Source organism: Mustela lutreola, chromosome 5 (genome assembly GCF_030435805.1).
Source record: "Mustela lutreola isolate mMusLut2 chromosome 5, mMusLut2.pri, whole genome shotgun sequence".
NCBI lineage: Eukaryota > Metazoa > Chordata > Mammalia > Carnivora > Mustelidae > Mustela > Mustela lutreola.
In genome coordinates, this window is record NC_081294.1 from 547,860 (window position 1) to 560,784 (window position 12,925).

Consider the following 12,925-nt stretch of genomic DNA (forward strand, 5'->3'; position numbering starts at 1 on the left):
CAGGTCATGATCCTGGGGTCCTGGGATCGAGCCCCGCATCGGGCTCTTTGCTCAGCGGGAAGCCTGCTTCCCCTCTCTCTCTGCCTGCTTATGATCTCTGTCAAATAAAAAAAATCTTTTTAAAAGGTCGGGGGAGACGCTTTCCCTTAGCTGCCATCAGGCCGTAGCAGCAGGGCTCCCAGCCCCCTACCCCCAGGCACAGCCTCCTGATGCCTCCCAAACCCTGCACAACCGGGGTGTGAAGATCACAGCTAGCCCCGCCTCTCCTGTGTGAGAGGCCGCGTCGGGGTGAGAGCACAGATGAAGCTGGGCTTGAGGTAGAGATTTTGTGGCCCCGGTGCTCACTGGCCCAGGCTGCCTAGACCACTGGTGAGAAAGGTTCCAGTTAGGTGGGTGATCCTGGGGTCCCTGACGTGGTCCTGCCTGCACCAGCCCGCACAGGCCCCGTGATGTGCTCTTGGACCGGAGGAACTTCCTCCACCAGGTGGTGCCCAAGGGCTGCCAGCGCCGGCACAGCCAAGCCTCCTAGCTGGGCAGGGCTGTCCTTCCTGACCTCAGGATAAGACCGTTCTGTCTCAATGCCGTGTTAAAAAAATGGAAAGATCTCGAACAACCTAATTTTATGCCTCGAGGAACTGGAAAAAGAAAAGCGAACTAAACCCCAAAGTTAGCAGGAGGTAGGAAGGAAATTGTAAGCATCAGAGCAGAGACAAATCAAATAGAGAATTAGAGAAATAATGGGGGAGAAAAACTAAGTTGAGCTTTTGAAAAAAATACACAAAATCCACAAGCCCTTAGCTGGACTAAGAAAAAAAAGACTTAGAGTCACAAATGAAAGAGGAGACATCACAGGGGACGCCTCAGAAGTAGAGAGGGTCATAGGGAGTGTTACGGGCGCTTGTAAAGGGAGCACACTGGGTAAATTCCTAGAGACTACATCCTGCCAAGACCACATCAAGAAAATGAAGGGTGCACCCGGGTGGCTCAGTTGGCTAAGAGTCGGACTCTTGATTCTGGCTCAGGTCATGATCTCAGGGTCATGAGGTCAAGCCCCATGTTGGGCTCCATTTGGGATTCTCTCTGTCCCTCAGCCTCTTCCCACTGCTCCTGTGTGTGCACCACTACCCGCCCCCCAAAGAAGAAGAAGGAAAGTCTGAACAGACCAATAACAAGAAAGGAAATTGAGCAATAATAAAAAACCTCCCAAAAAAAGAAGAGCCCAGAACCAAATGGCTTCACGGCATAATGCTACTGCATATTTCAGGAAAAGTTGATACTCTTTCATAAACGCTTCCCGAAGACAGAAGTAGAGGGAGCACTTCCATATCCATTTACGAAGCCAGCATCACCCTGAAAGCAAAAAAGGAAAAACCCCACAAGAAATAGAGGCTAATATCTCTGATGAACATAGTTTAATATGTTCCACAATAAAGTACTAGGAAATCAAATTCAAGAACACATCAAAAAAAGTATATACTACTACCAAGTGGGATTTCCTCCTGGAGCGCAAGGTGGGTTCAAAATGCTCTTTAATGCAGCACATAAACAGAGGGAAGGAGCAGAACTCTACAGTCGTCTCAATAGAAGGGGAAAAGCATTCGACAAAGCTCATTCCATCCATGGTAAAAAGTTTCAAGAAAATAGGTAGATAAGAAGGTTTCCTCAACACCCTAAAGGCCACGTAAGACAAGGCCACAGCTATCCTGTGATCGGTGCGGGAAAGCCAAACCTTGCTTTCTGGCTGAGAGCCACCACTGGACGCACACAAGCACTCCTGTGGGGCCTGCTCAGCCCAGCCCTGGCGGTGGTAGCAAGAGCATGCCGGAGAGGGAGAATGAGGATCATCTGTTTGCGGAGGACAGGATTGCGTGTGTAAAAAGATCTTTTTAGTTTTGAAGATTTTATTTATTTGACAGACAGAGATCATAAGTAGGCAGAGACGGGAAGCAGGGAGCCTGACGTGGGGCTCGATCCCAGGACCCTGCGATCCCCATAAAGGCAGAGCCTTAACCTGCTGAGCCACGCAGGCTCATATAAAAAATCTGTATTAAAAAATCTTAAAGCCTCACAACAACAACCACAAAAATGCCTTAGAACTAATAACTGTAGTGACGTTACAGGACACAACATCATGGAGATCAGTTGTTTCTTTATGCCAACAATTTATCTGAAAAGAAAACAACCCTATTTATGATAGCATCAAAAAGAATAACGGACTTAGGAACACATTTAACCAAGGAGGTTAGAGATTCTAGCGCTGAGGACTGTGAGCCGCGGATGAAACGGGTCAAGGACACAGACGGAAGAACATCCCATGTCCGTAGATTGGACAATCAATAGTGTTCGAAAGCCCACACTACTGCAGGTAAGCTACAGATTCAGTGCGATCCCCATAAAGATTCCAGTGGCTTTTTTTGCAGAAATTAAAAAGAAATGTAAAATTTAGGGCGCCTGGGTGGCTCAGTGGGTTAAGCCGCTGCCTTCGGCTCAGGTCATGATCTCGGGGTCCTGGGATCGAGTCCCGCATCAGGCTCTCTGCTCAGCAGGAGCCTGCTTCCTCCTCTCTCTCTGCCTGCCTCTCTGCCTACTTGTGATCTCTCTCTGTCAAATAAATAAATAAAATCTAAAAAAAAAAAAAAAAAAAAGAAATGTAAAATTTAAATAACTATTTCTCTTAGAATTTGCATTCTCCTTTTTCTATTTTTGTGAAAGGTCTCCAGTGGCCAAAGCGGTCTCTAAAAAAAAAAAAAAAAACAAAGTTGGAGATCTCCAACTCCCTCATTTCAAATTCTTTTATGAAGGAAGCTCTGGTAAGGAAGCCAGCATGGTACTGGCGTCAAAACAGACAGGTGGATGACGGAACCGAAATCACCCCATAGATCACTGGGTACCAAGATACACAGCGGGAGAGGACAGTTTCCTCAGTAAGTGGTGCTGGGGACACTGGGCCCTTAGCACCATCCACAGACGTCAACTCAGAATGGATTAAAGATTTAAATGTAAGACTTGAAAGTATAGAATTTCTAGGGAAAAAAAAAAAACTCCACAAAGGCTCCTTGATAGGGTCTTGGCGATGATTTTTTTAATTTGACACCAAAAGTACAGGCAGGAAACGCAACGATGCTTTAACAGGTGAGGGTCTGTCAGAGGAGCCTGTGCCCAGCAGAGGAAGGTGTCCCCCACCTGAAACGGCGGCCTGCGGGCTGGGAGGTGTTGCGGAGGGGCTGCGCCCTGGCTGCGGGGACTGACTAGGTCCAGGGCCGTAGCTGCCCGTGCCGGAGCGGGTCTGCGAGTTTGCCGTGACAGTAGCTTCGCGGTGCCGTCCTCACCGGGAGAACTGCTTGCTGTGCACGCAAAGGGACGGTCACCCGCCTGACCGTGTGGATGCGGCCGGTGCCCGCGTGTCTCCGGCAGCTTTTGTTTCGCAGTCTGTTGGGCCTCGTGCCAGACCGTCGGGGCTGAGGTCTTGTGTGTGCGATCTGTTTGGTGGGCTCCTCCTTTAAAATGTCAGTTCTGGCCGGTTGTGTCCTGTGGGCTGGGACGTCCCCGCCAGCCAGGTCTGAGCGTCCGCTGAGCCTCAGGGCGCTGCCCAGCTGGTGACCCCGGAATGCGGCCCCTTGGCAGCAGCACGTACTACCCGCCGCTCGTGTGGTCGGGAGTCCCAGCGCTGCCAGGCTGTGCGTGCGACTCGGGCTCTAGCCGTCCCGGGGCCGAGGGGACGGCGGGCCCTTTTGGAGGCTCAATGGAGGCAGGCGACCCCCGAGGCTCACACGCAGGCAGCCTTGGCTCTGCGCACGGGGCCTCTCTTCAGGCCGCTGGCTGCCGGTCAGAGCCCGAGAGCACCGCTCCCGAGAAGGACGGGTCATCGCTGGTACGTGCTGTGAGGGATAGGGTCTGGTGGGCCCACCCACGTGAGGGGAACACCTTCGGGCCGTCTCGGGAGCCGCCCGCCCCAGCCTCTGCGACGGCCGTGTCTGTGGAAGGCGGGAGTGGGAACAGCCGGAGGGTTGCTGCGGTCCGTGCCTCCGGCATGTCTGAGGCTGTATGTATTTTATGACAACGGCCACCTCAGAGATCCCCCCACAAAGCCTTGCTTTTACAGAAAAAGATGAAAAGTAAAAACAGTGAAGTGATCTCGGCGGCCTCACCTGGTCTGTAGACACGCGGCGCGCTCTCACGCACCCGAGTGGTGAGCGCGTGTAGAACGGACCAGAGCCCCGTGACCTTGTCCCATAATTGCTGTGCAGAACGCCGTTTTCGTGGGCAGTACTGACCCGTGGGACACAGCATGGCCTGTTAACCATGAAAACAAAACACGGCTTTGGGTTTGGCACAGATGTGTGGGTTACCCCCCGTTGCCCTTACGGGGCTGAGTTTGAGACCGGCGGAATCCGGGCAGACAGGCCCCAGGTGTCTGCTCCGGGTGGTGCAGTGTGACATGGAGGACGAGGCTCCTTGCCTCCGGCGGGGTCCCTGAACCCCCGGGCTGCCCCCGAGCCCTGTTCCATGCCCGTCTGAGAGCCGCCCGGGACACCATTGGGAGCTGCTCCTCGCGGGTTCTGAAGGGCCCGTTGCCAATCTTGCTGTCCTGCTTGCTGTGAAGACGCAGGTTCTGCGGTCGCGTCTCCTCCGGTCCTGATGTCCAGGGGACCGGCCTTAGCGGAGGCCTTGCTCCTGAGCCTTCCCGGCGTGGCTCCTGGCCGTGGCGCGGTGCATGCTGGAGTGTGATGGGTCCGTGCTCCTGCCCAGCCTCTGCGGAGACCTTCATCAGGCCCAGGCCCCAGCCCCTGCCCTCTAGGAACTCAGCACATTCTGGGGAGACCGGCCATGAGACTCAGCTGGCCGGGCAGAGTGTTGTGCACACAGAGGGGCCGGTGCACGGGGTGGGCTCTCAGCAGGGAGAAAGAGCGTCGCAGTTTCCTGAAAACAAGGGACCCTGTCACCTGAGACTGAGACGCTCGCTCCCCTAGTGGGGATATGCCTGCTGGTTTCTGGGCAAGTGGAGACGCCCCCTGCTCTGGGCAGCAGGTGGCTTTGGGGGCCTGTGTCCCACCAGCTCTCACAGTGGTCTCTGTGACCTTCTCTCCCCTTCAGTCTCCGTGGCGTGCTGGGCATCGCCACCACCTCCGAGGGTGGGAAAGGCAGCTGCTGTCGGCAGCTCCCGCCTGTGCTGAGGACGGCAGGTAGGATCCCATGGGCTTGCGTGCTGAGGACAAGAGCAAAACGGGGCTCCTGCGGGGAGGTGCCTGCCTTGGGGAGCACAGAGCCCTGGGATCTGCCTGTGCTTTTGCCCAAGAAGTGAGCCTAGCAGGACCGCGCAGGGCTGGTGTGCCGCCGGGCTCTTGCTCCTGCTCCTTGAGCCGGGACGGGGAGCCGGGCTGTGGTGGCCACGGGACCTTCCTAGAGGAGCCCGGGCTCCAGCAGCACGTCTCCCTCACCAGAGAAGCTGGGCACACAGCATGCCCCCGAGGGACCTGTGTCCCCTCTGAGCAACACTGCTGCTCAGCCAGGGGCCACTGATTTCTGTTGTTCACGTTGTGGTTTATCGGTTATGATACGCAGAGGCAAATGGATGTCTGGGGGTCTCAAAAGGTTTCCCTTGATTTTGTGTGTGCGTTTCACTGAATCTGACTCCTCAGTTTCAAGTGGGCTGTTCTGTGTCCTTAGGATGACTTGAGACAACGTTTAGACAAATCTTTGGAGGAGAATAGCAGCTTGAAGGCTCTTTTGTTCAGCCTGAAAAAAGAAGCAAAAAACACAGACGCCACCACTACGTTAAACGTGCAGATCACCGGTGAGTCTGTAGTTCCCTCGCTAGGTTATTTGGTGGGAGGTGTGCGCCCACACCCTCGCTGATAGACTGCATCCACAGCTGCACGACTCAGAACTCGGGTCCAGCAGGTGCTGGGAAGTGCGGCTAGACCCTCTGGCTCCCGAGAGCTGCTCCCGCAGGCCCCGAGCAGGGGCTCCCCCGAGCCTCCAGAGTGGGCCAGGGGGCGGTGGTGTGGCCGACGTGGGGGCCCCCGCCTGCCGCTCAGGGTACCGAGGGCCACACCTCTGCCGCCTGGCCCTCCGAGCACAGCAGTGGTTCTCTGCGGCCACTGCTCCCGCCAGGCCCACGCCACTTCCCCTCCACTGTCTTCACTTCTGTTCCTACGTTTCTCCCACGGAGGGCGCGGAGGTTCCGACTCCGGGGTGTCGAGCGAGGAGCTGCTGGTGTGCATCTTCTGCGAGCCCGTCTGGCTGTGAACCGCACGGTCCCTCGGACGCTTTCTCTTCCCTGAGGACCGGCTGCTGAGTGGTGTCTGGTTCTTACCTCCCAGGGTCCGAGAACTGCTCATGAAGGGCCTCAGGGCAGGTCTCACCAGGCGTCCCGCTGGGCTTGGTCACAGGGGCGTAGCCGCGAACTGGACCATCACCCGGGCTGGTCGTCTTGGCGACACGTCCGATTCCGTGCTCCTGTTGCGCTCTCCAGGGTTGGGTTGGGCACCAGATTTTTTTTTTTTAATATTTTATTTATTTGTTTGATAGAAAGAGAGAGAGCGAGCGAGCACACACACAAGTAGGGGGAGCAGCAGGCAGAGGGAGAAGCAGGCCTTCTGCTGAGCAGGGAGCCTGATGCGGGGCTTGGTCCCAGGACCCTGGAATCATGACCTGAGCCGAAGGTACACACTTAACGACTGAGCCACCCAGGCGCCCCTGGGCAACGGATTTTTTGTCGCCTTTGCTCTAACTTTCAAGCAGACGCTTCTCCCTTCTCGCTGCTCTCTGGCTCCTGGGCTCCCCCTCGCTCGGCCGAGAGCCCAGGCCTCGCGCAGGCAGCTCTGCTCCTCTCCGGCGCTCGCTGCGCGGACTCGCTCTTCAGCTCGTTCTGAAGCCGCCCTCCCTGGTGTCGTGTCCGGGTGTGGCTTCTGCACTGTGAGGACAGCCACTCTGTGCGGGGTCTGGCCTCTGCGGCTGGCCCGCTGGCGCGACTCGCCGTCCACGCTTCCAGGAGCGGCTCAGGCGGGGCTGCGACCCGCGCCCAGGCCCTGTCCAGCCGCCCGCTTCTCTCGGCGACCCAACCTGCCCGAGCCGGGCCCCTCACCAGCCTGTCCTCTGCAGCACAAGCCTCTCCTGGGGGCACTGGACGGGTCAGCCTCAAGGGGTCTGGGTGGCAGGGAGCCCCTGGTGTGACTTCTTAGAGGAGGCCGAGCCCCTTCCGTGTCGGCCACGGGTCCCTGGTTGCCCAGCAGGGGTTTCTTCTAAAAATGGGGGACCCTTCGTGGCTGCCCCATCGCTGACCGCCCCTCCCCTCCCACAGATGCGGCCGTCATGCCAGGCTGGCAGCGGTCTCATGCCTCGGTCTTGAGACTGCCTCACCCAGGGGCAGGAGCGTGGCCTACGTGGCTCTGGTTCTGTCATCGAGTTGCTCTTGTGTTGGCCTGGGGGCGGGGCGCCCTGGGGGATGCCGAAAGCACGCCCTCACTGCCGTCCCCCAGAATCCCGTGGCCCTGTGCTAGAGGTGCCGGCGGGAGAGAGGCCGAGGACGGGGGCCTCGTCCTAGCGCTTCTAGGGCTCCTAGCCTCTGCCCTCGGAGCTGCCAGTGTCCTTGCTGTTCCTCCGCCGCACCTCCCGCTCTGGCTCTCCTGGACTCTGGTGTAGTTTCCTGCGCATTTATTTGGATCCTGGTCTTGGATTTCACAGCCAATAAAGAATAGATTTCTTTCCCTGTTGAGCTGGAAACTCAGAGACAGAAGTCATGTGGTTGGAATTCAGACACGCTGTGTCACTGATGCACGTGAGACCAGAGTACACATCACAGACAGGTGGCCACTGCAGGCCGCTTGTTGCTTGTCCCCAAAGCTGCAGGCCCTCCCCTCGGGCGGAGCCCGCTGCCTGGTGGAAGAGAGGGGCTGGAGGCCCTTTCCTGCTGGGATCGGGTCCCGGAGTGGGGGTCCAGCTGGCACCAGACCCACGTCTGCCCCTACTCCGTGCCCTCCATAGGACACTTGGTTCCCCAGGGATCTGGAGGGCAGAGGCCCACCGTTGTCTTGGAGCGGCTCACAGGAACAGACCTTTTCCAAGCGGCACTGTTTTTCTCGCACCCTTGATCCGGCTTCAACTCCGGAGCCGCTGTAGGTTTCAGAACCTGCGGCTGAAGCTCGCTCAGACGTTCCGGCTTTTCTTCCAGGACTGCAGACGAGCGTGAAGAGGCTGTCCGGCGAGATCGTGGAGCTGAAGCAGCATCTGGAGCACTACGACAAGGTCCAGGAGCTCACGCAGATGCTGCAGGAGAGCCACAGGTGCCCGCGCAGGGGGTGCGGCTGGAGGCAGGGCCAGCCCTGGGCGCGGTGGGGCTCGGAGGAGCCCGGCGGGTATCAGCGTGGGTGGGGTTCTGGGCCGTGTGGGTCTCTGCATTGACTGGGAACTTCCTGAGCTTCCACTTCTTAAGGAAAAGCGAGTCCCCTTGTTGCCACAGTGTTCTGGGAGGTGTGACCGTGAAGTGTGGCCAGGAGAGCTGAGGGGCACAGGAGGCTTGGGGAGATCCCCGGATGTCCTGGTCTGCCCAGAGTGGTTCTTGTCGGTCCCAGAACATGGAGACTCGCTCTTGAGCCCCGGTTGTGTGCTGCATGGGGAGAAAGCTGCTGGTGGTGTGGGGATGGTCGAGGCAGAACCCCAGATTTACTCAGAGAGTCGTGGGCCGGGCAGCGGGCGGAGGCTGGTGCAGGGAGCAGGTGTGCCGCTGGGTGCGGTGGGGTGAGGACAGGCCGTCTGCACTCCGCGCCCGTGCGGAGCCTGAGCCCGACGCACCCCGGCTCTCCCTCCTCTGGCTGAGGCCACCACGCCTCCCCCAGGCTTGAGTGCAGGGTGGCCATTGGTGGAGCCAGGCCGTGACCTCTCAAGGAGCCAGCCCAGGTTACAGAGGGGAAGGGGCTTCCGAGAGTAGAGCCGCAGCAGAGAGAAGGGAAGGGTGGCCGTCACGGCTGCAGGGAGGGGACAGTCGAGGCAGAATCGCTCCTAGAACCGGACGGCCCCCAGCTGCGCTGTGGTGGGCTCCCCGTGGACGGAGCCGGCGGGCCAGGGACTGTTTCCTGGTGCCTCCACAGGACGTCTGTCCGTGGGGGTGAGCGTCTGTGGGAAGACAGTCCCTTGTCCCTGCTCACCGGGGCCGAGGGGGTATGTACAGTGCCGCTTCCTTCCTAAGGTGCTTGTCGCGGTAGAAGTGGCTGAAAGCACCACAAGCCCAAGACTGAGTGACACTGTGACACGTTGAATGAGTAGGCCCCTTTACACTGGGCAGGAGCTACAGATACGCCAGACCAGGGTCTGTCTCTGGAGTTAGAACGTTGTTTGCTGACTTGACAGACTCGGGCAGTTTTCTCCCGGACAGGCGTGGCCGCAGTGGCGGGGCGGTCCCCCATCGTGGGCTCTGTTCCTCCACATGGCTCAGGGGCCCCGGGGGCCCGGGGGCAGGGGTGCGGGTCAGACCCGGCGCCACCCTTGCTGGAGGGCACGAGCCCGTAGGAGGCGGCAGGGGGGTATCCACAGCACAGACCGTGCCTGGCCAGGTGAGCGAGGACGCTGCCGGCCGGGGTGGGGTGGGGGCAGCGGGCCGGACTTGGGGAGGGGCTCAGGTGACGTCCCCACCCCCGTGCTTTCCTCCAGCTCCCTGGTCAGCACCAATGAGCACCTCCTGCAGGAGCTGAGCCGGGTGCGGGCGCAGCATGAGGTCGAGGTGGAGCAGCTGCACTGGAGCTACCAGGAGCTCAAGAAGACGCTGGCCCTGTTCCCGCACGGCCGCATCGGCCGCTAGCCCCGGCGCTGCGTGCGCCCTGCCCCGCCCGGCACAGCGGGGCCGCCGGTGCACCCGGTGTGCTTGCTGGCGAGGGCCGGCTCTCCTGCTTGTCGTCACCTTGTGCGTGGAGACGTATTCGGGGCCCATCGCTCAGTTTTCTGACACGTCCGAAGTCAGGATGGGTCGGTCTGTGGGGGAGTCCGCCCGCAGCCGTGCGTGGTGTGGCCTCTGCGAAGGCCGGCGACCGGGGGTGTCGCTCCCCACACTCCAGCGGCTGCTCACATTTCCTGAAGCATAGCTGATTGTACCCAAAAAGATAATCTAAGCCCTTCACATGTTTTGAGACAAGAAACACTGATATATTTTGAGATCAACATTATTCATTTTTCATAAAATACTTGGAGATAAAGAAAACACCGTATTTTTCTCCCTGACGTAAAAGGGAATGGTGTCTGATGACTAAGGGATTCTGCGTGACACGCGGCCCTTGTTTAATAAACGAATAGATTGTTTTAAAAAGTGGCTTTTTATAAATTATAACTTTTTCTCATTGAATCCTTTCCTAAGATAAGCCAGGCACCAAGTGCAGGAACAAATACGTTCCAAGACGTAATAAAAGGGACACTTAGAGGCCAGGGAAACAGGAGCAGTTCTGTTTGCCGACACGAACGTCCCACACAGAAGTATCTCTGTCGGCCTCTCCCGCCCCGTGTTGCTCTCTTGCTGACGGTGCATTTCAGAAAATTAGAGCGGAACAGGGCAAAATATTAGCTTTTTAGTTTGGAAGCTTCATATCTTGTGTAAATAAATACTTGCTTTCTTTGGTAAAACAGAGTAGTTTTTTAAAATAGTGCTTAGCTCTCCTAGGAAGAAGAGTGGGCAGGCCTAGAAGTTCGTGCTCGGTGGTGGCCACGCGTGCATCAGGCTCTGCTGCTGGGGCTCGGGGGTCCCGCGTGTCCCTTGGGAAGGGACCTCCTCGGCCCCCACCCTGTCTGGTCCTGGCCGTGTCCTTCAGCGCCGGTTTCCATAACTCAGCAGGGAAATACGGCGCACCAGCTGTGGTTTTGTGTGGGGTGGGCTTCTGTCATTTTCAGATCTTTTTTAAATTTAAAAGATTTTAGTATTAATCTATTTTAAGGTTAATTATGTTTCTCTTGTTTGAGTTTCATTGAGCTTCTTAGACCTGTGAGTTCATTTTCACCAAATATGGAGAAGTTTTGGCCACCATTTCTCTACAATTGTTATTTGGCCCAGCCTCCCTCCCGGGACCCCAGTGACACTCAGCCAGACACTTGTGGAGTCCTCACGCATCCCCGGACTCAGGTCTTGTTTCCCATCTTTGGTTCCTGGCTTCAATTTGGGTCGTCTCTACTGCCCTAAGCTGCATTTAGACCTGTAAATCTAGTGGATTTCTAATTCCAGAAATTAGGAATGTTTTTAGTTCTCAAATTTCACTTGGTTCTTTCCTATTAACTTTCTACGTCCTGTTACATTCAGGTGTCACCTCACTCCTGCCTTCACTGCAGGTGACTGCGGATGGCTCCCGCCGCCGCGGGTCGTGCTGGTGCTCCGCCCCGTTGGCAGCGTGATAGTGTCTGTGGGTCCGTGTCTTCAGCACTTTGCTGTGCTCGTTCTCAGGGTGTGTGACCTGTGGTGCTTCTGTAGATGGCCTTTAGCAGGTTAAAGCAGCCCCTCCTGTTGCTAATCTGCTGACATGTTTTCATCATGAATGGGTTAAGCACAACGTAGTAATGCTGAGTTTCCCTTGCAAGCCTACTTTTGGATTTGGTTAGTATTTTGTATAGAATTTTATGTGGTGGGCACACCACTCCGTGTCTAACTTTTCATTATTTTAGTTCTCTGGGTCTCCACTTGCTCATTTGTACGGTGAGGACACAGTACCAGGGTGTTGGGAGTACAGGACAGTTACCCTCAGGCCCGAGGACTGGCCTGTCACAGCGCGCGCCGTGCAGTTGTGGGCCCCAACAGCGGTAACCAGCTCTGTCTCCCTGGGGATTTTCCTTTCTGCGGCCATCGTCCTCTGAATCTGTGCCGTTACACTGTCCCCAGGAGAAAAGTTGGGTTGTGCATCCTTCCCGGCTCTCAGAGAATCTAGGACAGGTTGTTATTCTCTCTTCTCTCAATGGTTGGTGGAACTTGCTGAGGAAGTCAGTTGTGCCTGGAGTTTCCTTTGTGGGAAACCTTTGACTGTCGGTTCGATGTGATTTATGGTTAAAGGTTGTGGCAGAGCCTGTTCCCCCTGAGCACCCATCTGCTCCCTCCGTGGGCCAGCAACCCCCCCCCCCCCAGCTGGTTTGAGGCTGTGTGACTCGTTCTGAGTGGGACAGAGAAGAGCTACTGCGCCACGGGGTGGGGGGGCTGCCCTCCCCTTGGCGGCGTTGCTGGCGGTGTCACAAACCAGCAGGCCTGTTTCTCTTCTTTTGGAAGAGATTCCCTCCTTGACCTTGGCTAGACTCCATCTGAGTAAGAAATAAATCTCATTGTGTCCAGCCGCTGAGGTTTGGGGTTTTCTACTTAGTAGTCACTTACCTAAGTCACAGGACAGTGCATGCTTTCCATTTCTGCTGGAGTTTTCATAAGGTCTCGATCGCCAAGATTTTGTTCAGATTGCCTGATCTTCAAATGTTTTGGTATAGCAATCTTTTCATGGCATTTTAATGGCTTCAGCATTTGGGGTCCTGTCCCTGGGGCAGAGGCGCAGGGCAGTCATCCCTTAAGCAAGACCTTGCCGTTCAGGGAAAGGGATGCAGGCGAGAGACGGCTCTGCCTCAGCTCCCGAGCCGGGGCACACTGGGGTGGCCCTAGCCGGCGGTGGCACAGGCAGGACACGAGGCCCGCTGAGGGTTCCCAGGGCGCAGACGCGGCTCGGTGTGTGTCGCCCCGCCCCAGCAGCCTGTGTCCCACTGCTCGGCCTGTGCCCTCCTCACTTCCTTTAAAACATCACCTGATCCCTTCTGTGCTGCTGGGTCAGCTGCCTCACGCGCAGACGTGTGTCCTTCTGTCTCTTCTGTGACCGCACCGTCTCTGCGGTCGCCTTGGCCGGTGATTTTCCTCACCGCGCTCACCTCTCTGGGACTGGAAGCCACGCACCCTTTCTGGTACCTTGTCACGGCATGAGGCGCCCGT

General features: G+C 57.0%; 1 protein-coding gene across 5 annotated transcripts in view; it reads left to right on the forward strand.

Moving 5' to 3' along the window:
* CEP72 (centrosomal protein 72) overlaps positions 1-10,297 on the forward strand; it is a 31,733-nt gene extending 21,436 nt beyond the window's left edge. For all 5 annotated transcript variants that reach the window (XM_059173552.1, XM_059173556.1, XM_059173553.1 and 2 more), the window contains 3 exons: positions 5,668-5,794; positions 8,174-8,285; positions 9,649-10,297. In XM_059173552.1, the coding sequence (XP_059029535.1) occupies positions 5,668-5,794; positions 8,174-8,285; positions 9,649-9,796 (387 nt within the window). In that variant the 3' untranslated portion in view covers positions 9,797-10,297. The remainder of the gene's footprint in view (positions 1-5,667; positions 5,795-8,173; positions 8,286-9,648) is intronic.
* Positions 10,298-12,925: the final 2,628 nt, after the last annotated feature.